The sequence below is a fragment of the Sebastes umbrosus genome, chromosome 13 (assembly GCF_015220745.1).
Source record: "Sebastes umbrosus isolate fSebUmb1 chromosome 13, fSebUmb1.pri, whole genome shotgun sequence".
NCBI classification, from domain to species: domain Eukaryota; kingdom Metazoa; phylum Chordata; class Actinopteri; order Perciformes; family Sebastidae; genus Sebastes; species Sebastes umbrosus.
In genome coordinates, this window is record NC_051281.1 from 9,219,731 (window position 1) to 9,246,101 (window position 26,371).

Sequence of the window (26,371 nt, forward strand, 5' to 3'; positions counted from 1 at the left end):
TAACCCAAAACAACAGCTGTGTCAGCAGGGGAACGGGGTGTATCGGAGAGGTCATCACACAGGAACTTACGGACACAGAAATGTTGTAATACAGCAAAATGTTGTAACATTTCAAAAACTTCCTTGAAAATCAGGATGGGGCAGTTGCAACGTGTCACGACAGATCTCATGTAATGCACATTTTTCAGCTCCAAACAACACATTATCACGTGTAGCTCATAGACAGTCCTAATACTATTCACCTGCACAGTATGTGTCGGTTAGATTCATATTGTGAGCATTTTATGACAGACGTCTTTTCATTCACAGTATATTTTTTATGAAAATGTTCAAATAATAAAAACATCTGACTGTTTAAGTGCTTTGAAGATGTACAAAAAGAAAAAAAAAGAGCCTTTTATGATAAACTCTTGTGCTATAATGTAGTTTTGATGCTGCTGCAAACTATTAAGTGATTGCTCTGTTCAACCAGATGGTGGTGCCAGAGTCTTCAGAGCACCTCAAAGTGGATGTTTTCTATTAATTTACTGTATCATTCATCGTCTCCCTCATGCACCAAACACTGCAGCAACTAGCAAGCTCTATGTTCTTATCACTTTAAACTAAGTGGACCAAAACCGTGACACATTTGTGTAAAGAAAACCGTCGTGAGAATGAATCAGATGATCAAGTTACTGCATCATATTAAAGAGGTACAGAGGTGAAATCCAGTTCATAAAAGTTCATAATCAGTGTTCAAAGTTCAGGACAGTCGGGATTATTTCTGCCTAACTCACTATAAAAATGATTTGCAAATGTCATGCAAACTGTGAAGACTGCAGTGTAGTTTCATGGTGATGTATGCCTTGTAGAAAAAAACTCTGATAAGCACGACTGTGTTCATAACCAGCAGTGTGTACTCCCTCTCTGTCTTTCTCCTCTTGCTTTTACTCAAACATGTCACATTAAACACGGGCGAGTCTCTCATGAGACTTTTGTTGGTGTTCCAGTTTGGATCAGATCGGCATTGTAAGAGTCGTTCTACTAAAATGATCTGCTTCTGTGTGCCTCTATGTAATCTTATCCTCAATAAAATGACCAGTGAAAGAACACACTGTCGTATAAAAGGGTCATTTAATACTATCACTTTAGATTACATTTAGTACAAAGTATCCAGGCTGTTAAATGACACAGTGCCTGCTTTGTCTTATTACAAGTAATAATTCATCCCAATCTCTTTTATTATGTATGTAAACATATAAACAGCAACATCATGACTATGACTAAACCCGGTGCAACATAAAGTACATTCATGATAAAAGCGATCGCACAATATGACTTTTAAACTCGCACCACTCAGACACAAAAGAACAGAACAAAATGTACAACAAACTTTATTTTGGGTTCAAATATAAACGTGCAGTGCAGAGCCTGCTACTATATGTAAAATGAGACGGTAGAAGATTTTCCTCTACTCTTGAGTGGTTGCATATAAACATAAGTTTATATGATCAAAAAATGACTCCAAGATGGATGGAGACATGAACTGATCTCAAGCAGTCAAATCTGGATGTATTGGGGATAAGTAAGAGGGCAACTTTTACTTTTTATTTCAATATTTTAAATTTGTTGGTGATGTTTTTAATTGTGACTATTCCCACAGAAAGGATGGCAGGCACTGCAGTAAATCCAAAGTCTAAAGAGACGTTCAGTAGAACAGAAATAAATAGTAAGGAGATACGTCCACACTGAACTAATATGGCCTCAGTGCTGCAATCAGCGACATTTTGTTCTTCTTGTGTTTCACTGTCTCACCTTTATATTTCGCCTGCATCGCCTCATTGCCTCTAACACACGTCTATCTATCTAATCACTGGACTTTTGTCACTCAGCCATTCAAGCTTAAATGTAGAGAAAGTGTATGATGATTAGTCTCGCAAACGCTCAGAGCTGGAAAAAAGGCCACTTCAAATAAGTAAAAAAACAAGGAATACAAGGTGTTTTTGCTTGCAATCAGTAAAAAGATCAGTCAATGGATCAAGTTTAAATTCGCTTGGTAATATTTCCTGAAAAAAAGATGTAATATTTAGGCCTTTCAAGATAAAAAGAGATCTTGAAGTTAGCTTGGAAAACTAATTTTGAGCTATATTTCACCAGTTTGTAATGCTTGTCATGCTCAAAAGTAGTATTTCTTTTTCCAAGAGATACATTGTCTAAAAACAAGTCCCTAGGTGATTGTATTTTATGTTAAGTGTTATGAGATATTTTAACTAATAATTAGGCAAATATACATGGTCAAATTTTGCAGTATAGGTTTAAGTATGAACTAGGGCTGTCAAAGTTAACGCGATGATAAGGTGTTAACACAAATTCGTTTTTAATTTCTTCAACGCATTAATCCAATCAATCTTCCGGAGGTTATAAAGCTAGAGGCATCATATGAAACTAGAAAAACCTAATGAATGCATTGGTACCAACCATGTCATACTAGCTTGTCACGAAGGAGGTTAAATAACGCTCCAAACTTATGCTACATTTTCGGGAGGAAAAACTATCATGGCCATTTTCAAAAGGGTCCCTTGACCTCTGACCTCAAGATATGTGAATGAAAATGGGTTCTATGGGGACCAACGAGTCTCCTCTTTACAGACATGCCCACTTTATGATAATCACATGCAGTTTTTGGGGCAAGTCATAGTCAAGTCAGCACACTGACACACTGACAGCTGTTGTTGCCTGTTGGGCTGCAGTTTGCCATGTTATGATTTGAGCATATTTTGATGCTAAATGCAGTACCTGTGAGGGTTTCTGGACAATGATTGTCATTGTTTTGCATTGTTAATTGATTTCCAATAATAAATATATACATACGTTTGCATAAAGCAGCATATTTGTCCACTCCCATGTTGATAAGAATATTAAATACTTGACAAATCTCCCTTTAAGGTACATTTTGAACAGATAAAATTAAATGTGGGATTAAATATTTCAATCGATTGACAGCCCTAGTATGAACTGATTAACTTTTACATCTGCACACTGCTAACTAAAGTCCTCTTAGTAAAGTGAGGTGTTTGGCTGTAACCACATGGTGGTGCCAAAGTCACATGGATCCTTAAATCCCAGTCTGGTTCACAGTAGAACATGCTTTTGCCTTTGTAGCCATCAGCAGCACAACGTTTGACCTTTTGCTGTCTGCACTGTGTGGTCAGTACTGCTGCCTCAGCCACTTCTCAAATGAAGATCACTCACCATTGTGTTTTTATTTTTTATTTTTTTACTGGCATCATTCAAAAAGCCCTGTTGATATGATTGTGTTTTGCAAATTGGAAGTCACTATTGTGTCATATTAACAATCATAATAAAAAGTTGTGTGTATGCATTCTACAGATCTTCAAGAACATCTCACCGGGTGCAGAGTAGCCGTGGCTACGTTTACTCTAACGTGACACGTGGCACTTTTATCCAACTAGTTCCAACAGGAGCCTTAGTAGTGAGACTGTGCACCACACTAGTAGGACCAAAGCCCGACTAGTCAGCTTTTTGACGTACTAGTGGACCTCTGGACCGAACTAGTAACGCCAACAGTCTTACTAGTTAACTAGTAAGCTGCAAAAGCTTTGACATGTTAACTAGTAAAAGACATATTCACCTCACTAGTTAACTAGTGACCTACAATTTCCAGCACTAGTTAACTAGTGAGGCTCAAAATGTTTACTAGTTAACTAGTAAGGTCAAAAAGGCTTTCACTAGTTAACTAGTGAGCATTTTGCCATTCATTAGTTAACTAGTGAGGTGAATATGTCCTTTACTAGTTAACATATCAAAGCTTTTGCAGCTTACTAGTTAACTAGTAAGACTGTCAGCGTTACTAGTTGGGTCCAGAGGTCCACTAGTGCGTCAAAAAGCTAACTAGTTGGGCTTTGGTCCTACTAGTGTGGTGCAGTCTCACTAGTAAGGCTTCTGTTGGAACTAGTTGGATAAAAGTGCCACTAGTTGCTGAAAAACAGTGACTAGTAAGAGTTTTTGTTAATCTAGTAAGACAAAATGTCCAACTAGTGCGATCAAATGTCCAACTATAGTGCTGACAAAAACCGAACTAGTGGAGGACACTGATGTCTGATATCAAGGATATGGAATAAATGCTCAAACAGCTTTCCATAGCCTCTTTACTTGTCTCCTATGGAGAGAGTGAGACTTCAAATGAAGATCACTCACCATTGTTTTTGTTTTTTTGTTTTTTTACTGGCATCATTCAAAAAGCCCTGTTGATATGATTGTGTTTTGCAAGTTGGAAGTCACTATTGTGTCATATTAAAAATCATAATAAAAAGTTGTATGTGCATTCTTACAGATCTTCAAGAACATAGAGCAGCCTTGGCTATACGTTTATTCTAACGTGAGAAATAAAAACACAGTGAAAACTACCACTATAGCGTACACGTTTAAAGGGTTAACCTCGTGGACGTATTGCTGAACAAAACGTGATAACAGTGACATCCAGCCTCTTACTTGTCTCCTAGACGGAGAGAGTGAGACTTCACAGATCTTTTTGGTTTCTGACTCTCTGCTCGGATGCGCGCCGACCTTGGAGTCTCCAGACGCGCAGCGGAGGATTTTGCGCACTGAGTGAGATCAAGTCGAGCTGAAAGAGGAGCGCACATCGAGCGGACTGCTTGTCTGACTTGACTGCATCGTCATTTCATTAGGCTAATACCTGCTGCAGGGGGAAATATAGTGTCCAGTTTATTTCGGTTTCGGCTCGATTCGCAACTTAGAGGAGTGTTTCTACTGCATGTAGTCGTTTGTTTGTAGAGAAACACCAAAGTGTCCCACTTGCTCAGGGAAAATCCACTCAACATCCTGAGACACGGAGGCGTTTAAGAGGATTTTAGGACTCTTTTTCCTGGATTGAACAAGGATGATTGCAACTAAGTGAGGTATTGCATTTGAAAAAAAAAAAAAAAAGGTAAGAGAAAGTTTTTATTTTCTTCTAAAGATATAAGATTGTGGGCAAATGAGGAAAAAGTACCAAGCAATAATAGATTTTAACAGGTCAAAGATAAGCACAGTTCATAGTATATTTGTGTAGGTATATATTGAATACCCTTTTCCTGCCTTTTAGTAAGAGATGTTGTGGAAATAGAGTGATTTAATATGACATTTGTGCTTTATATAATTGTACATTTTGACAATTGTCAAATCCTCCCACATTTATAATGAAGGGGTTTTAAGATGGTAATATATTTCCACTTTTCTCGCAGGTGATCACAGCAATGCTTCAGCAGCATGTGCGTCTGTTCCTCTCCAAATCTTCCAGAGAGGATTTAAAGCGCCGCTCATTTTGAATAAAAAACCGAGAAGTCAAAGAAGATGAGAGCTCTGCAAACATTCCTGTTTCTTTTCCTCCTGCACCAGGTGAGCTGTGAGATGGTTGGATGAGAATATGTAGAAATATGTGTGTGTGTGTGTGACTAAAGGAGGCTTTAAAGAGAAAGTTAGAGACAGGAAGTGGCTTTAATGTGCTGTCTGCTTTTTTTATTATTAATATTCTGCTGAATTACAAGATATTTGTTTGTCTCAGTAAAAGTTTTATATATTTATGTATATATATTTTGTTGATTTGTCAGTTATTGTAAATCTGCATCATATAGCCCATGCAATGTAAGATTTATCAATTAATCACCACATAATGACAAATGACAATTCAATAAATTTGGACACAGTCACACTCATCAGTAGACATGAACTCATGAAGTCTTACAGGAAATAAGCTTGATTTGTCTTATTTGAATTTATTTAATAAAATACCAAAATACCCTATTTTTATAGACATCATTTTTTAAACATTTATTAAGATAAATTGTACCTCATCACCTCTACAAATATGGTCATAAATCATTTATGCAGCTTATGAAAAAAAAAAAAAAATTAGAGACATAGAGTTGATTGGATTTAATTTTGCAGAACAGACTGTGACATTGTCAATAGACATAATGTATAATATAATATGCAGTTAATTCCCCTAATAGCATTTTTCATGTTTGGTATTGTGACTTCTTAGCAAATATTTTGATATAAAAATAAATATTAGTGCATTTATATTTGTACAATAATACAGAACATTTACATTACATTAATGTGAGCATAATGCTCATTATATTCTAATGAACAATTCTGCAGTACTACATTAGATGCAGTATTAATTGAGAAGTGGAGTTCATGTAGTTTAAAAAAATAAATTTAATATTCACTGAATATATACCAGCATTTACTGATGTGCTTACTTGCAGAGTTTATAGTTTTTTCTCATTGTGTTGTGTTATTATGTATTATATTATGGCCTTGGTGTCCTGCTTCTGTCACTTATGGCTCAGCGAAACTAACATAAACCAACTGTCTATCCATTTATTCAGCTATATCACATGATATTTGTGGTTAGCAATCCTTTTCATTTATTTTGCTCCTGGGCTTGAACAAGGTTTGACCTCTGTGTTGAACCCTCGACACCTGCGAAGTGTCTTCGCCGTACTAAAAAAAAAAAGAGACAACTGAGAACAATAGGTGAAAATTGCAGAACCCACAGGTTTTCAAAGCCTGCGCTGTTCCTCCTTTATGACTTACACAATGTGACTACATGTGAAATTATTAGCATTTACCAGAGATTCATTGCCTAAAGCTTCTTGACAGAATCTTTCTGTAGTTTAAATCTGTTATTATTGCAGGAATAAGCTCTCCAAAGGAAGATCATAAGCTTTAGGGAAATATAAAGGTCTTTTTTTTTTTTTTTTTCAGTGTGTGTGTGTGGGTTTTATCGAGATCATCCTTGCTTTACGGACTCTTGCCGTGATCAGACATGAACAGAAAATGCCATGTGATTGAAGAAGTTCTTCACATCTGCGCCATCCTCAAAAGAGGGCTTCTTTAGAGATAGCCTTGAACTGTGCAGATGCAGTGCTGTCTGCTCCGGCTGCTGTTGTAATCGGCCTTGTGCCTGTTGGGAGCTCTGCCTCCAGAGAGATAGAGAGAGAGACAGGCTACCTCCCTGGAGAGGCTCTCTTCATATGCCTCAGTGGCTCTTCCCTCCCAGCAGACCCACCGCTGTCTGACTGGGGACATACTGGCCCTTATCAATATTCCCCCACCTTCCAAAGGGGGAGAAAATGTTTAAATACCAAGCATGAAAGCATGAAATGGGCATTAAACTTCTTGAGCTGCAAACAACTTTTTTCTTAGTCTGTCTAGTTTGCTGTGAGGACTGTAATGATGTGATTGGGGTGATATTTCAACCCATGGCGTCACAGGATGCACCTCAGACAACTGCACCACCAAAAGGGTACATTTTCATCGTTTCAAGTAGAGGTTCAGTGTCTACTCTGTAGCAGCCTTTAGTCTCACATACTTGTGGCCGCATCACCCAACACAAGAAGCCAAAACACTTTCTTCTTTTCTTTTCCTCTTGCGTCTTCATACACACTCGTTACAGAAAGTACCCAGAGCATGAATCAAACGGTGAAAATGTAACCCCGGCCCGAGCATCTGTGCCATACCCCAGGGACAAATAAGAGGGTCAAAGCCATCCTGGGAGAATCCATTCTTCCCCATGACATCTGCTGCAGTTATCCCGTGTGCAATGACAGCAGAACAATGTAGATGAAGATAAAAACATACTTGAGAGCCACTGCTCTCTGCCGCCTGTCCTGCCCCGCAGATTGCATGCAGGGAAAGTGGGTTTTTCCAACGCTGCTCGGGATTAAGTGTGAGAAGACGTTGACAAGGTCTATTACGCCTTTATTGCCGGGGTGAGAGCTCTTTGGTAATGCTATGTCACGACAAAGCATCTATGTGGCCCATGCCAGGAGGATCAGCGGCGGTGTTAAATGTATATCTACCTCCTGTGTTAGCGTAAACGCCTCCCAGTTCGGTTCGGACCGAGCATCCTCATAAGAAGGGTGTGACGCATTAAAGAGACAAAGCTTAGCTGGTTACTCGTAAAGCCGGACGCGTCTTGTCCTCTGGATCCGCTACACGCTCGGAGTTCATCCCCGCAACTTTGATGTGCACTGATTTAAGGGATTACAAGTCATTCCCCAAAGGATTTAGCATTAACTTCCAACAGTTATTTATTAATTTATTAACATGTAGTCGCCTGATTATTTATCTGTTCATGAAAGTGGGAAATAACAAGAAAGTCGAAGTCGATGCGGTTCAGCTTTAGCCGCTAATGTTATTGTAAAAGATTGTATTTTTTCTCTGCAGTGCCGGAGCGAGACGCCGAGTCTCTATTCAAAGTCAGAAAAGGGCTCTGGCAAGGACAACAGTTTTATCCCTGTCTTCATAACAAAACACAAATTCTACATAAATTCCCTCTCTAAGGGCTCTTTAACCCTTTTCCCCTTCCCCACGCTCAATTAGGTTTGCTTTTATTATTTATTTATTGTATATTTAAAGGCAACTAACACTGGGAAGAGTAATAAAATGTACAGTGGGGGGATTAGGAGCAGCTCTTTAATCTCACGCTTCTGATAATGCTGCATGGGCTGATTGATTAGTTTTTCAGGAAGCTTATGTCAGAAAAACCTAATCCGTCTTTGGATTGTGCCAGCCTTGTAAGGTTTTCCGTGCTGCCACTTTATCATGGCGGCGAATTACAGAGCTGCTGGGCTGTGATAAGGTCCTCGTCTCTTTTACAGACCCCACCGCCCAACCCCCCCCCACCACCCAACCCCCCCACCCCCTTTCCCTCTGGACAATAAAAAAAATTGTGTTTATATTCTTCACATCCCTGCTCTGCCTGGTCTTCACATCAACCTCTCCCAGGATTTGCCTTGTAAGAAAGAGAGAAAAAAAAAAAGAGTGGAACTTAAGTCTTCAAAAACCCAGCAGAGAAATTGGGTGGAGAGAGAAAAATATGAGAGAAAACGGCAGGCAGGCCAGTAGAAATGTCTGTGGAAGTGATTAAACATTGGATTGACGGAGTGAAGGGGGCCTTGTATGCATGCACGGTCCTTCCAGGAATCATTTGAGCTCTTACATGGTGCTGATGTGTATCTGCGCTCATATTGGGGTCACAATCTTTCCAGCCAGAAGGCTTGACTAGATAATCCCTCATAAACAATAGTGTCTGTGGCATTTGCAGTCCTCGGCCTGTATGTCGTCTCAGACCTCTGAAGGAAAAGGTTGCCATTCCTGCGCGTTAAATCCCTCAAATGTATCTCGCAGCTACTACAGGTTGTATCGACTGCATTGAGCCCTGCAACCTATTCCTTTTCCAATCATCAATCATAATTGTGTGCGCGCTGGCAATAAATCCATGATAAAGGTCCTGGAATGAAAAGAGAGAAGTTCCAAATGATTGATAGGTGTGACACAATTGCCCTTTGCATCGACAATGACCATAATCTGGCTGCTGGATGGACCATTAAAGACTTAACTCAAACAATTATGAGCAGCGTGATTACTTCCCCCCCAGCTTCTCTCGTGATGTGAACTAGTGAAGTTCTGAGCAGTCGCACCCACTGTGGCGGGCTCTGGTGCAGGAAACATTATGTTTAATATGATTTTGAGTTTCCTGTTCTTGGTCCACAGCTATGAATTTTTATGGGCGATGTGCAGCCCGAGGCAGTGTTGGATCTGGAGGCTCCGCTACCTTATAGCGTTGTCATTACCGTTCTGCAGGGTCAGAAACATCCAGCACACTCTCTGAAGCACAACCTCGCTGTTAAGCAGCTCTTTTTACTGTCTGCATCGCCTTCCACCGCTGTGCCGCAACAAAAGAGATCAGTTCATATACTGCAGGTGTTTTGTCTGAATTGTGTCTGTGGATGATGATGGAATGTTGTCTGAGGAATCAAGGTGTCACTTTGTCTTTTATTAAATCAAATATTGCAGTAGCTGTCTTGTTGCTGTTCAGCCACGAGTTCTCTGTTTATGTTTAAATACATCACGATCAGCCGCGTCGTCACATAAAACCACGACTCCAGAGGCACAGAAGCAAAGTTTCTGCCTCTTCCCAAACACCCTCAGAAATAGTCACACAATTTAATGTATTGATTTGTGTACATAGAAACAAATTTGCCTTTTTTTTTTTTTTCGTGATGTCAGCACAAACTAAATTCTTCCGTAATCCACATAATTGTAAACCGGGAAGTACAATAAATAGTGGTGAACGGTGCATAGATCTTTTCCAAAACCTAAGTAGTTTTTGTCACATAACTTCTGTACTTAATTTACAGCTTTTCCAGAGTTATTTTAAACCAAGCCGCAATCTTTTCCTAAACTAACTAAGTAGTTTTTGTCAACTTCCGTACTTAAGTTACGGCACTTACGGTGTTATCTTAATCCAAATCACAATCTTTTCCTAAACCTAACTAAGTCGTTTTGTTGCCTAAACCTAGCCAAGTCAAGTCGATGTTTTCCTAAACCTAACTAAGTAGTTTTTGTCACATAACTTCCGTATTTAATTTACGGCTTTTCTGGTGTTATTTTAACCCAAATCACAATCTTTACCTAAACCTAACTAAGTAGTTTTGTTGCTTAAGCCTAATTAAGTCCATCTTTTTGCTAAACCTTACTAAGTAGTTTTATTTTGAAAAGACTGAAAATTGACACGTGTGTCAGAAATTGTGGAATAATAATAAAGGATTCAAATAGATTAAATTTCGTGACTATTTCACGAACTGCCGTGAGACTCTGTTGCCCTGACATGTAAAGTTCTTAATTACCACCTTGTTTGGTGCTTCTGAGAAGGCAATCACACCACATGTCAGAGCTCGGGAAAAATGATTGACCTCTTTAATTAAAACTGTGTTGCTTTCCTGTAAAAGGAAAAAAGGTGTGACAGCTTTTGAATAAGCACAATAAATCTCCTCTCTGATTATTCTCACTTTTTTTGCATTTTTTCTCCTCTGCCTCCGGGCTTTGAGGCCTTTCTTTTCCAGCTTGTCATTTCCAGCCCTAACAAAGCACTGTCAGCTCCCCTCTGTCTTTGTGTATTTCCTGTGAAGTACCTGTCTTCAGAGCCACTCGGAGAGAAAGGAAGCAACGTCTTCCCCACTCTTGTTTCTTCTTCAAAGGCAGCTGTTGCTGTGAAATCAGCCGAGGCGCAATCTGCTCTGAGAACAGAAACATTTGCTCTGTCACATTTAGCGGACGTACGTTAGAGCAAATCAAGTGAAAACATTTTTTTAATAAAACACCTGTATCATTTGCAGCGGTGGATGTGAAGAGAAGAAAACACAAAATTGAAGTTGTCACACACAGAAAGCTCAGTGAGAGAAACATTTAGATTACGTCTTCCTGAGATGAAAGACTAAAACTGGCACCCTGAAGCACACCGTGCCTCCTCGAGTATTAGCTGAGCAGTTTTACAAGCATGACTACCACTGTTGTACAAAGTAGAAGGTGTTAAAAATTGGTCAAGAGAATGATAATTACACTGAGTCCAACGTGCTTTTGTGGTATTATCCTCCTGAATCCCTGCTATCAGACGTCGGAGGTGTGCTGCAGGTGTCAGGAGCCAGCACTGGAGTTGGCACTCTGACCATGTAAGGGGATTATGAAACTGATGATGCGTTGAAAGGTAACGCCTGCCTAAAAGTGAAGTGTTCAGGGGCTTTGCTGCTGCTGTCACATGTGGCAGGTGCTGAGATAACACAAGTATCCAGATTACCTGGAGGCTCTCGTCCCAGAGCCCCTCCTCGCTCTCCTTCTTCTTCTTCTTCTTCTTCTTCTTCTTCTTCTTCTTCTTCTCCTTCTTTTCTCCTAGTGGGATCTTTGCCAACACTTTCTGAACATCTGACATCATCACTGCATTTAAATTTCCCACACCCGATTTTCACCCGCCGGGCCTCGCCACTGATGGAGGTGGAGAATGGAGGCACACTATTGTAAATTGTGACTTTTGATTTTTATTGATTTTCATGCAAGGAAAGCGTTGGATCCACAGTAAATGTTCACAAAATCATAAAGCTCTCTTCCTTGATCTATAAAAAAAAGGTTACTGAGAAATAAATAGTTCATTGCATCCTAGATTTTTGCAACCATTAAATAGCTTTCTTGCTTTAAACAGCTGCAAACAGCTGTGGAATGTAACTGAGTACATTTACACAGGTACTGTGCAGGATAGGGATGGGATGATATGGGATTACTTACCACAGTACTTTACTAGTTTGCACTCTGGTTAGATGCAAAACTTGTACTATGTGCAATGACAATAAAGTTGAATCTAATCTAATCTAATCTAATTAGTAGTATTAGTAGGAGCATTTCAGTAGTAGAAGTGCTGTTTTGGCAGTATAAGTATTTCAGTAGTATCAGCAGTAGTATTTTAACAGTAACAACAACAACAGTCTGAAATGACAATTGGGACGAGCTGTCCCAATATTGAAGCAGTAAGACAACAACAGCTGTGCAGTATTGGCACTGGTTTGCTTCAAGTACGGTCGCCTGTAAGTTGTGGTAGGTTTACACAAGGTATGTCCTGGTTTCCTTGCATTTTTGACACCTATTTAACTCCAACTTTCTCTGCATTACGACACTGATGGAAAATGTTTGTGTCTAACAGATTTCTGTTGCAAAAAGATTTGTCAAAATATCTTTATTTTACCCAACAGAAAAATAGATGATGCAGATGACATGAAAGCCGTGAGGGTGATTTTAGACCAGTTCCTATGTTGCAGGCGGCTGAGTTGATGTAATACTTTGAGAGCTCTTGGTAGGAATGCTCTAACAGGAGATGCTGCTTAGCATCCAAACAAAATATGTCAGCGAGGTCGGAGCTAAATGCGGCATAATTTCCTGTAATTTGTCCTGTTTATATAGGAAACACTGAAACACGTTTCTGCAATTGTGTCTTGGCAGCTTCCGCGCTGCAGCTGAGGTAATTGTGTGTGATTTGTGCAGTTTAGTGTACTGCCTCCTGTAGAGAAATACTCTCTAAATGCTTCACTACGAAAACAAATAGAAGTCCACCAATGTCCAAATAAGGCATGATTTCAGTCAGTGTCGGCTGCTGGGAGGAGAGGATGGTGAGACTGAGCAGGAACAGAAAAACACTGACACTATATAAACATGACTAATAAGTCACATCGTAGGATTTATGCTAGCCACGGGAGGGTTATGTTACTTGCTGTAATTTATGCTAATCATAAGATGTGAGCCGCTCTGAGTGACATGAGCAGACACATAATATGTTGCCACAACATGTGTGCAAAGACAGGCTCCTAAACATTCAGTTCATTTTAGTTTAATATATGAGCTACATGTGGATTATAACTTCATGACATTCTGTATTTGAGTCAGAATAAAATCAGGACATGCATGGACAGAGACAAGCATATTTATAATTCCTTGAGCAGCAATAGCCTGTAGAATGAGCTTCATTTGCTCACTAAGCATTTAGCAGTTATTGCAAATTTCTCCACTTTGTGTTTTATTGTTTGTCTGTTTGTGTTCATGCTGGGATAGCAGTATGAGAAAGATGGGCAACACTAAACAAATTTTATGGTAATTAGGTGATAATTAGCAAGTAACCTATTTGAAATTTCTTTGGAATTACTGCCAAATTAGCTCAATATTTACCTCAAATGTATCAAAAGTTTGGCTGTCTTGACTTGGGACTTGATGGGACTCCATGGCTGCTGATAAATAGATAATAATTAGGAAATAACTTCTTTGAAATTTCTCAAAAAAACTCCCTGAATCATTACATTAGCTAACAACGGTGAGATTTGTGCCTGATCAGAAGTGTCTTCTATCAGTTTTAGTTTTCCACCTCTGATGAAGAGCAGCGCGCAGCCGCTTCTCAAGGGCCCTATTTTAACGATTATATGCTATTTTAGCAAACAATTATGAGATAATGTTTATAATAAAGTAATTTTCGATACATTTGAGGTAAATATTGGGGTAACTTGGCAGTAATTCCAAAGAAATTTCAAATAGGTCACATGCTAATTATCACCTTATTACCATGCAATTTGTGGACCTATAAAATGAAGTGTTACCAAATGTTGTTTAATTTGACCATGTGTGTATGTTGCTCACCTACACTGTTTGTTGTTTAAAAAAAAAAAGGAACAAATTCTTGAAGGAGGCTGTTGGCAGTATTTAGAGCTCTTGCTCTCTATCAAGTCTTTCATTGTCTTTTAACTTCTCCGCAAGAGAGGTCAGAGGTCAGGCACAGCGTCAGATCAACAGCTGTGGAGCTGCTGCGTTCCAAATTATATACTTTTTTCTTTTTTTACTTTTACTGCAGCTTCCCTTACAAATTACGTACTGTTGCATGCAGTATGCATACAATTGGGACATACTGTACTAGAATGAGGAGAATGCGACCGGCTGCAGTAATACATCCTGGTATTTTTGGCATACTGCATTTACATAGATATTGACATACTATGTATTGGGACATACTAAATCTTTTTCTGGCATACTATATAGTATGGCAGTAATGGAACACACCTGCATGGCTCAAGGACACTTCTACAAGATGAATGCTTGCTGACATAAAACTCATCATCTGGCAATACTGCTGAAAGAAAACAATACATTTCAAACATTGATAATGAATCACAGTAGGTAGGAAATTGTAGTGTCTTATTTTAATTCATTCTAGCAATTTCCAATATTTCCATTAGCCTGCTTAATTTTTAGGCTTGCGTTACACTGTATTTGATCATCGCACACCATACCGAGCCCCGAGGCTTAGTTTATGTTTTACTGTGTGGCTGGATGGCGTTGGAGCGACTGATATTCCTCGGCAGTCATCATGAGATAAACTTGTCTCATTAGATAATGTTGGTAACAGTATTCATCGCACCTTTAATGTGGAGTGGATTGCATTTAATGTGATGCAAGACACCAAATTTGCAAAAAATATTACACCAATGTTGTGCGCAGTTTGATGTTAACAGCTTGTGCTTTTAATTTCACTCCCTCTGATAATGGACGCCTCCTCACCTCTCCTCTACCTGAGTGTTGTGATAGCGCTAGTACGCTTGTTACATGTTATGTTTCATGACGACAATGTGATGCACGCTCTTCAGGTTTTTCCAGCACATCTGTCAACAGTAAGAGGTGGAATCTATCTACTGTGGAGAGATGCAGAATTGGTGATCATAGTAATGAAAACGTCAGCACCACTTTCATTAGAGCTCACAGTTCCCTCTCCTCTCACCATCAACACCTCTACAAGATGTTAAGACAGTGAGAAGCCGGTTTTGGTGTTAACGTACAGAGGTGTCGACAGGGTGAGTTTTAAGGCCTTCGAAGGTTGGCGTGACCATTGCACAACCACATATATATGCATTGTATGGTATATATGATGTAATAAGTAAGGCTGTCAATCGATTAAAATATTTAATTGTGATTGATAGCATGATTGTCCATAGTTAATCACGATTCATTATTAATTAATCAATTTTTATCTGTTCAAAATTTACCTTAAAGGGAGCTTTGTCAAGTATTTAATACCCTTTATTATTGGAAATCAATTAACAACACAAAACAATGACAAATATTGTCCAGAAATGCTCACAGGTCAGAGGTCAAGGGACCCCTTTGAAAATGGCCATGCCAGTTTTTCCTCTCAAAATGTAGCGCAAGTTTCGTTATTTAGCCTCCTTCACAATAAGTATGGCATGATTGGTACCAGCGGATTCCTCGTGTTTTATAGTTCCATATGATGCCAGTATCTTTTCTCTACCTTTAAAACTGAGCCCGCTACAACCTCTGAAAGATCGATTGCGTTAATGCGTTAAAGAAATTAGTGTTGTTAAAACGAATTTGCGCTATTATTGCGTTAACTTTGCCAGCCCTAGTAATAAGAAAATAAATATATCTCACTCTTACTAGGCTCAAAATGTAATAATACATGAGATACTGGCTGCGCTTAATATTTACCACAAATTATCCCAAGAATGTTAAATGATGAGCCACAAATTCCATAACATCTTAAGCAGGAGTGTTAAGATATTAGAGGCTGTGGTCTGTCTCATTCTCGCAGGGGTCAGGTGGTAATGGCCGAAAGGATTATACTGGAGGGGAGTAGATATGCCACACACACACACACCACACACACACACACACACACTAACCATAGCCTTCTGTGATTGGTAAGGTGCCCCCGGTGTGGATTTGCTGTTGCGATCCACCACAGAGCTGAAGCACCTGCCATGTGTTTCCCTGGACGGCCTCTGATTAAAAGTGATGGCTCTGGAGCGTGAGGCTGTTCCAGCGATCAGAGCACCAATCTATTCTTCGGCAGCGTGTAGACTCCCGGCTCTGGGCTGCCTAAGCGCCTCCGGGGCCTTCTCTCCTGGAACCGGCTCTGGGTGTGAATCATTACAAATGATATGCCCCGTAACATCAGGAGGAGGATGGCTGGGGAAGGACGTGGGGCAAGGGGATTGAGAATGGTTTTAATGTGAGCGGAGCCGCTTGTCATGTTGGATGCCTGAAAGCTAGAGGCTGCAGTCAATCCGTCAGTCTAATGCTAGCAGTATAGCGGCTGAGCAACTCTAATACGGCAGGTGTTGTGCTGCAATATAGGCGGTGGTGAAGCCGGTGTAATTTCCGTGGGACGTCCAGGTTTTTACTACGCGGAAGTGCATCAAGTTAATGAAGCTTCAGACACAGAAAATTAGCAGAGAAATGAATTGCACCACCAAAGTGAGGTCAATTTGCACAGATAAATCCATGAAGAACAGTGGAGTGCATCATTGGAACAGCTCCGCTTGCACTGATGAGCAGGTTAATTGCCCATTTTGTTTATTGTGAGGAAGATGCCTGAAACCAATTTCCCCCAGACGCATATCCCAACCTTATGTGCTGGAAAAAAAAGATTATTTTTGCTGACTGATACAAGGAACTTGGTGATGAGGATGTTCTCACACAGAACACACAAAAAAAGACAGAAAAGCAGATCATGAGCGGGGGCCACGTTGTCAACCATGCCAGGTTGAGAGAGATCCCATCGTCGGCATCAAAACAGCGCTGCAGCCTCGCCCGCGGCCCAGAACCCATCACAGCCGAGCACAATGTCGCCGGCTGCTCACCGCAAATGCATTTTAATGGCATCTCTTCAGATGATCCAGAAGCCAGATGTCACTGGCTTCTTAATAACTTTCTAGAGGCTAGTTCTGGTCACTGTGGCAATTACCTTTATGTCAGGCCTCTAAAAGATATGTCTACCCACGGGACAAGCAGGCAGCCAGCTCCATAATGCTCATTACAGATGAATGTCGAGGCTGATCCATCCTGACTCAGTGTGTGGCTCGCTGCTGCCCAGACCACTGTCAGTATTTAACTTCCACTAATACCTCTGGATAGTATTGATTGACACAACATTAAATCAAATATACTGTAGGCTGCATGTGGCGTAAGGATGTAGCTTTTACAAACGAACGTTGAACTATACTGGGGACATTTATTAAGCTCCTTATGATACAATACAATTTTAAATTGTTGCAAATAAAATCAATTTCAAACTGATACATACATGGAAATACATAGAAACATATAACAGTAGTATTTTAAAGAGGACCTATTGTGCTCATTGCATTCATTCATACTTGGAACATGGAACATGTTTACATGCTTTAATGTTCAAAAAACACTTTACTTTTCTCATACCGACTGTGCTGCAGCAGCTAGGCAGGTGTTATGCAAATGTATACTTGGTGACATCACCACGTTACAGAAGAAAAGGCGGAACTTCAAGCAAGGTGTTTCAGCAGCAGTGTTTCTGTGGGGGGGAGTAACTCTCTTTGGCGTGGACTTTGGGCTTTGTAACTTTGCAGACCTTTTATATGCACAAAAAACGATATAACTCACTAACGGAATGGAAAAAGCATAAAAGCATCATAAGTCCCCTTTAAAGGAGAATCACACAGCCCATACTGTTTAATGTCTATGAAATACTTCACTTCAAAGGCTGAAGTCAGATTTTATGCAACATTAACAGGTTTTCTTCAAGGCAGTTTGTGAAAAGACCTTAAAAATGAAGGAGGCACCTTCTTCTACTTTGCAGTTAATCCCACAACCAAGGTGCAGAGAGTTGTACGCAGCTGTAAATGTACTTCCGACATCATAAAAAAAAAGAGATGCAATAATTGCTTGTGAAGTAAGATAAAAGGCTGGAGATGTATAGGTAATTTATATCTGCTAACCAATATATGACAGCTTAAACTTTGAGAATTTTGTTGTTCATGATCTTCTTCTTTGTTCATTAATCCGCTATATTTACTTACAGCCAATTGTGCATCTGAATTTATTTGAAGGTTTAAAATTCATAACCTGGCCTATATGACATAACTTTTTTGCAAACAATCTCACAATGCAACACTTTGTTTTTGGTCCTGAGATTACGGATTGTAAATTACAGCAACACTCTACCCGTTAGTGCAAAATGATGATTAATAAATGTAAGAAATATCAACTGGAAACATCCACCATAAGCATCTTCTATATTGTTTGTCAGATTTCATTATTCAGCATTTATAGTTCGCCCACCTCTATGTTTAAGGCTGCTTCATTACTCTTTTATAAGCCACGTATACATTTGGCTGCTGTGGTATATAGATGTAATATCTCTGCTTGGGGCTGTGAGGTTCATGCACCTCTCTGTGTTTTTGTTTTGGACATGCAGGAAAAGGAAGAAGCACACAGACATATATCCACAACGTTTGCCACTAGTGCTATTGAAATGAGGTCTGGTGTTTTCAGCTCCATAAGTCTGCAGTTATTATCATAATAATGTCTTGTTTCAAGTCGCCCTGAAACGCCTCTAGCACAGCAGCACCGATTAAGAAATCTTAATTAAGCTTTTGTAGATTCTCCTTCATCAGACCTTGCCTCTTTTTTTTTTCTCTCACAGCGTCTCGTACAAAAACTCGGATTCCTTTAGTCTGTTTTTTAAGAGACTTCCACCTAAATGAACGAGGTGCGTTAAATGTATGTGTGTGTGTGCTGGTGTGCAGGGAGACAGCGAGGGAAACCAAAGCCTATGTGTCAGTGCAAGCTTTCAAGTTCCCAGTGCTTCATCTCTCTCGGGGCATATAAGTATTAGATATCCCTCTGCTGATCCCCTTGTTGTCACAGCAATTTCCCCAGTTGCTCATCATACTTAAACTCCGCTCTCATTTCCATTATAATCATCCCATACAAAGCTCACCTGAGATTTACACTGAAAGACAAAATTTGGTTTCACCTCTTAAGCTGCGCAGCATGACGCTCAATGTGTAACGGATATAGCAGCTCGGGCTGCTGGTGGGAAGACGGGTGCTACGTCCTCCTTGTTCACACAGCAGCGAGGAAATGTTCCTGTTGGGAGCCCGCAGATTTTATGTTCAGCGTCGCCTGTTATTGTGATGTTGTAAGAGTCAAATCAAATTAACAGCTGAGCTCTCACGAGGTATTACTAAGTGGCAGCATCAGTGAGGGAATACTGCCACTGGAACTGGTTGATTAAATGACTATGGAAGGACATTATTCCAGTGTTGCCTCATTCATCCATGTTTACAGGGAGCAACTGTCTTAATTAAGCACCGTGAGGGCTAATGGATGGGTCAGGCTCACTGTCCGTGGGAGACACATTGATTTCACATTACATATCCAGATGGCCAAACCATTACGTCCTGCTTGGGACATAAGCGGTAAAGAAAAGCTCTAATTATAAGACACACAGTCGCACAACATAAGAAATGTAGCCCCCCTTTACATTTCGAATAGAAAGCTTTATAGGAATGTGAGTGTGACAAAACAAATTGCAGCAGACAGACCTAGTTTGTTAGCTTTGTACACATGTGCCTCAGTTAGGCTTACAGCGAAATTATAATTAGTCTGGAAGTAGTACGCAGCAGCAGCTCAGTGAGAATTCAAACAGCCGCTGCTCAGTGCTTTCAACATCTGCTTCTCTCAGTGATCCCTACAACCGGGCCTGGGGAAAGCCGGCACTACTAATTACTAATAAAACTAGCTAAGCTTATTGCCGTGAATTATTAAAGCTTTATCTGAAGTGGACCAGGAATCGCTCCTGAAGCTAAAAGGCTTTGAGGCACAAGCGGGGATCACAGTTCATTGCTGCGCCTGGATTAGCACTTATAGCACATGCTTTGCCATACTGAAGCCTGTGTTATTGTTGGGAACCATTACAAGCTAAAGTTCATATGCACGGGAGGGGTGTCTAAGAATAGCACCGCCGATGGGAGACCTGCTAACATGTTAAGTCCAGAGGATTTGCATTGTCACGTAATCTGACAAGTCGTTCTAAAATATTAGTAGCTTTATGCTAATATGAGCCCAGCTGTATCCAAAATGATTCCCCAATACTGCGTTGCGTATTTCTTGATTTTTTTTCACCATCTTTGGTGCTACTAATCATACGAACATGTTCTCAACACATCACTTCATTTTTGGCATTAAAACCACTAGAGTTACTGTTGACGTCACTTTAGGATTAGGCAACAAAACCACTAAAGTTAGGCTTAGGAAAGAAATACATGATTGGGCTTAAAACTACTGCGTTTGTACAGTGAAAATGACACTGAACATTGTGAACACGGGACACAAACGAACAGTTGATTGTAACGTAATGCACAGGACAGGACACAAGCCTTGTGTTTGTTGGACCATTCCACCTCCCCTCCTTCCCGCCCTGCATGTGTCTTTTCACTCTAAAAACACCACACACCCGGCGCACTCTCTCTGAGTGTTTGCTGTTGCTGCGGATGGGTTTACATTATAGTTAATGGAACGCCCGGTGTGTTTCATGCCGGCGCTAAAGGGTGCCTTGTGTGGCGGTATACCGAACGCCGACAGCCGTGACCAAGCCTCTGTTTCTTTAACGCACTGGGAATGAAAGCGGGCTGTTATTTCTTGATTTTTCACTCATCTTTGGTGTTACTAGCGATTCATTTAATAAAATTGCTATTAATGCCATTTTGGTGTGCTTAACTACTGGAACTGCAACTACATATAGCTTGGGGTTATACTGTACTTTCTGTTACGCCCCACCCTTGGACAGCCCTATTGGGGAGAACAATACTACACCACTGATCCAAATCAACCACAGATGACACCTTTAAAACACTCAGATCCATAGGATTTATTAAAGAGGACCCATTATGCTTATTTTTAGGTGTATACGGTGTATTTTGGGTTTCAACTAGAACATGTTTACATGCAGTAATGTCCCAAAAACACATAATTTTTTTGTCATACCGGCTGTGCTGCAGCACTTCCTCACTCTGTTTGAGCTCCTGCCCCTACTGGCTCTAACTAGCTTTGTTTGAGGGTGTGCCAAACTAGCTGCTAGCCAAAATGTGTTACTTGGTGACATCACCTTGTTACGGAAGAAAAGGCAGGACTTCAATCAAGGCATTTCAGGCAGTTCAGGAGCAGTGTTTCTGTGGGGGAGAGTTACTCCCTTTGGCGTGAACTTTGGGCTTTGTAATTCTGCAGACCTTTTACATTCACAAAAAAACGTATAACACACTGAAGGAAAAGGGGAAAAGCAGAAAAAGCATAGGTCCCCTTTAACAAAGACATACAAAGAAGACTATACAAAATTGTAGGCTGAGAGGCAGCATGACCAGCAGTCCTCACACCAGAGGCTTCTCCCTTCTGCTGCTGGCAGATGGAGCTTTAAAGCACTTCCTTCTCAGGCCAGGTGCACCTCGTTGAGCAATGCAGCACACCTGGGCAGAGCTACTGGAGAGGGAGAAGGAACAACAGCACAGGGAACACATATAACAGCCGTTAACACTTGCCAAAAATGCCTCTCTTTCTTAATCCAAACTCCTTTGACCAACCTCACCCCCTTTCTTTTTCATCCCGGTTGCTGTGAAGGAATGCCCACTTTGTACTGCGCAGGCCTGCCAGCATCCTCGGCCACCACACCAACACACACAAGCATCCTTAACATCCTATAAATAAGGGATTGTCTACTGACGTTTAAGACAACAGGCTGTTTGCTTTGATCAGTGTTGCCAGTCCAGTGGCTTAAATAGAACATTTTTATTGTTTATTAATGTCAAATGTTACAAAACTGACAGGTGAGGCTCATTGTGTAAATAATGGTGAAGTCAGTTAAACGTTGCAAGTTGAAAAAAAGGTTGAATGTGTCGTACGTTGTGCAGATTATAAAAAATCAGTTTTTACGAAATTTAGATTTGAGTTTAAAGTGTAATAGTTTGACATTTTGAGAAAAACTCTTATTTGTTTTCTTGCTGAGAGTCAGGCGAGAAGATCACACGTTAAATTACCACCATGCAGCAGCTGGTTTCCCTTGTTTCTAGTCTTTGTGCAAAGCTAAGCTAAGCTAACCAATTACTCACCAAAGCCTTAAATTAACCGTGTACCGCACAGTGTATCAATCTTCTCATCTAACTCTTGGCAAGAAAGTGAATAAGTGTACTACTATTCCTTTAACTTCAGGAAGAAGATAGCACTGCTTGCATGTTTTTCCTTTGTAAATAACCAAGATTGTATTGTTTATAATGTTCTGTAGGCTGTAGCCTTTGTCTTTGTGAGAATTTTGGGATATAAGCAGTTATAAGCATCTATGTTCACAAGTATTTTGATAAGCAGTTGAATGCTGTTTTGTCGTTCAATGCATAGACTGTATATAAAGATTGAAGACATGACAGCGCCCCAAAAGTGAAGCCAAAACATCTTGATTGCCACCTGGTGGCTGGCTGCAGTATAGGTCATAAACCCCGCCCCCTCCATGTTAGCAAATGGAACAAAAGCGAAAACTAAAAAGTCAAAGTACACGTTGAATACATTTTTCCCAAAAATGGTTTCTGTCGTTTTAGGTAGTTCTTATCACCCTGATGTATGTTCAAGTGTTAATTGTTCTGATAAGTTTGGTTTTAATTAGTTATTTGATGCTACAAAAAGGCGGTGAGACGTCATAATTGGCAGCTGTGTACTATATAGTCTTTATATAGTTTACGGTTCAATGCCGTTTGTCCCTGCATCCAGTATCTGGCAGATATAGTCTAATTGATGGACACTGCATATGAAACTAAATTTGACAATGAGTGAATAACAAGGCAAGAGAAAAGTTTTATTGAAAGTACAAAAAGTTCAGCAACGCAACTTGATTCCTTCAATATATTTTATTGTGCCAAGGAATCAAGCGGCCATGCTGCGCTTTTTAATTCTCAATGAAATGCTATTTTTTTCAAGGACTGAGAACTCCTTCTGCAGTCTTACTGAAGTGCCAGCATCTGTTTGAAGTACTTGTAATGCTTTGGTTTACCAAACAAAATGTTTCCCAAGGGTACCTTTGCTGTAGTTCAGCGTTTCCCAAAGTAAATCTTAACTTGTGTGACAAGTGGGTGGCCCCATGTTCACTGTGGGATTTTTCTCCCTCTCTGTTTTCAGTGCTGTAGTGCTGTTTTCTTTATCCTTTGTGCTGAACTGCTGCTGTGGAGTTTTTATTATTTTTTTTACAGTGCAATCACCAGAGATAAATTGTCAATCAGTGTTGAATATGTCTGGTCTGTGCTTTTTTTGTAAGCCTACTTTCTTTGAACAAACTAGAAATGAAAAAATATGTTTTAAAATATGTCACTTAATGTTGTTTTTCTATCTACCTTTGCTCTGCTTTCTCTGAAGGTCACATGCAGGAAAGTGCACGGAGGAGCCACAGAGCTCATCGAGTGGGCAGAGAGTGATAACGAACAGAGGATTTCTCCCACGGGGGCCAGTCCGCGGATCCTCAACCCCCTGCGTTTGTTTGCCAGGGGCTCCCCCGGGTTCAAGAGCAACATGAGGGAAATTACATATTTACAGAACATGGAGGACTTCTGGGACTGGTTATCTAACCAGACAGATGCTCAGGGTGCACAGGCCAGAACTAAACGCAGGCCCATCGTCAAGACTGGCAAGTTCAAAAAGATGTTCGGGTGGGGGGACTTCCACTCCAACATCAAGACTGTTAAGCTCAACCTGCTGATCACGGGGAAGATCGTGGACCACGGGAACGGCACTTTTAGCGTTTACTTCCGCCACAACTCCACGGGCCTGGGCAACGTGTCGGTCAGCCTGGTGCCGCCCTCCAAGGTGGTGGAGTTTGAGATCGCCCAGCAGTCCACGCTGGAGACCAAAGACACCAAATCGTTCAACTGTCGCATCGAGTACGAGAAGACGGACCGCAACAAGAAGACTGCCCTGTGCAGCTTCGACCCGTCCAAGGTGTGCTATCAGGAGCAGACGCAGAGCCACGTGTCCTGGCTGTGCTCGAAGCCCTTCAAAGTCATATGCATCTATATAGCCTTTTACAGTGTAGACTACAAACTGGTGCAGAAGGTATGCCCTGACTACAACTACCATAGTGACACACCCTACTCCTCCACAGGATGATCTAGCTGTTAGTGCGCATCAACCTTTTGTCTGTAAATGTCAACCTCTAAGCTCCTTGTCCCTAAATACCTGAGACATGTTGCAGGAAATGCAGTTTATAATGGGACACACTCTGGAGGGATTTGATGCATTGTTAAAAAAAACTTTTGTATATGCAGATTTTGAGATAGTTAGGTGTTCAGGGACTTGGTTTTAGGGGTTGACTTGGGATTCAGAGCTAGCTACCAACCCTGGGTAACTCCTCCCCATCACAACAGCACATGTTCTCCTTAAAACCAATTAGCATGATGTCCAGATGTTTTCTTCAAGGCTAGACCATAGGCAAAGGAGCCTCCCAGTTGGAGGCGCATCGCTGGCTTCTGTGCCAGTGCTGCATTGACGCCAAACAATTTCCTCACCTCATTTAAATACAGTTACGGGATGAAATATGACAAGACTTTGAATCATGTTAATAAGTACAATACCAAGACGTTTGAATTGTTATTCGACAGGGCATAAAATTAGATATTTCACATTTGAAACGTCGCTACATATTGACTGATTACTCCAAATGATCTGTTCATTGCCTTGGAAGTGAAGCTAATATCCATTTGTACCTGTTAACACAGACAGGACAGTGTCTAATATTTCAGATTAGCTTGATCAATGGCTCTCAAGTAGCTCTGAATAATTAATAGGGGGCTCACAATCTATATTATTATCTTCCTCTTATAGGGATTGGAATAGTGAATTGATTATGTGCCCATGACAAAATAAAAATGATCATCCAATCATAAATCATTATTACACATATATGTAGGTACCCATCCCTGTATAACCTGGCTGCTGCCTCGTATGCTCCTTAAAATGTGTTCTGCTGCACTCATCATAAGGCATGTGTATGCTAAACTAGCCTGAAATCCAACATCTGTGTTTGCAGGATGCACTTTGAGGCATCAGCCTGCCGAGCGGGCCCCGCGGTGGATTAATGTGTCAGGAGAGGAGGGAGGGGGGGTGGAAGCGATAATTGCAGGACAGGTGGATTTAGTGAGTCTGGCAGACAATTATCAGCACTTTGTCATGGTCCTGCCACCAGCCCTGACATTACCTGTCTTTAATAGGCTTTAATTAGCCTGGGAAATTTCATTTACCTAACACCAAGAGTGGAGAAACCAAAAGCAAAAAAAAAAAAAAAAAAAAAAAAATCCGTCTGGAATTTTAATGAGAAGTGGGAGCTACATTTGAAAATGTCATACATTTCCCAACTGTACAGCAGATTTAAGTTGACTGACTTTTGTGTAAAAGTGGATAACATCCAGTCTTGTAGTAAACGGTGAAATGTGCTTTGACTTAGCAATCACTTTAAAAAATGTTCTGTTGAAAACCATCAACACAAGAAATGTTATAAATTGTGTTGATTGCGCCGGGTTTTTAGACTAGGGCATGTGCCACCGACTAACCACATGGCAATTATTTCCTTCTTGATTTGCTGTATCTCATGTCTTTCCCCATCAGCTGTAAATGATCCTGTCACACGTGAGGAGAGGTGTATGATAAGGAAGTTACTAAATCCGAGTTGGTCTATGTTGATGTTTTAGTTCTACTCCTTCGTGCAAAATGCTGTGTATTAACGTGTAACTCTAAAACTAAACGTGTTTACTCCAAAGTAAACAATGTCAATAATTTTTTCCAGAGAAATATATCAATAAGTATACTGTTCCTTACTTTTGGTGTTTGTTCGGCGATATCATGTAGATAGATGTCATATTTATTGCTTATAGTTATAGATTGCTTTGATTTCCAATTTTTGTAATCCTTGCAGGTTGTACCTATTTTGATTTCCTGCTTGCTTAATCTTGTTTCAACAGTTTCCCCTGTAACATAGGAACAAAAAAGAGCATTGCTGTCTGTATAGTGTAAGTACAAATGTTCATTTTTGGAATATTTTGATTTTATCCGGGGTTCATTTTTGTTCAACTGAAATTGTAAAGATCAATTTAGGTTTTTATGGCATTAAACCTTATTTGAACTTGGCTCACAGCGT

The 26,371-nt window shown here is 40.3% G+C and overlaps 1 protein-coding gene across 1 annotated transcript; it reads left to right on the forward strand.

Moving 5' to 3' along the window:
* The first annotated feature begins 4,090 nt into the window (after positions 1-4,090).
* nxph2a (neurexophilin 2a) lies at positions 4,091-26,361 on the forward strand. Its single transcript, XM_037788821.1, has 3 exons — positions 4,091-4,948; positions 5,244-5,397; positions 23,602-26,361. Exons 2-3 carry the CDS (start codon positions 5,353-5,355, stop codon positions 24,346-24,348), a joined length of 792 nt encoding a protein of 263 aa, XP_037644749.1. The 5' UTR covers positions 4,091-4,948; positions 5,244-5,352; the 3' UTR covers positions 24,349-26,361.
* The last annotated feature ends 10 nt before the right edge of the window (positions 26,362-26,371 follow it).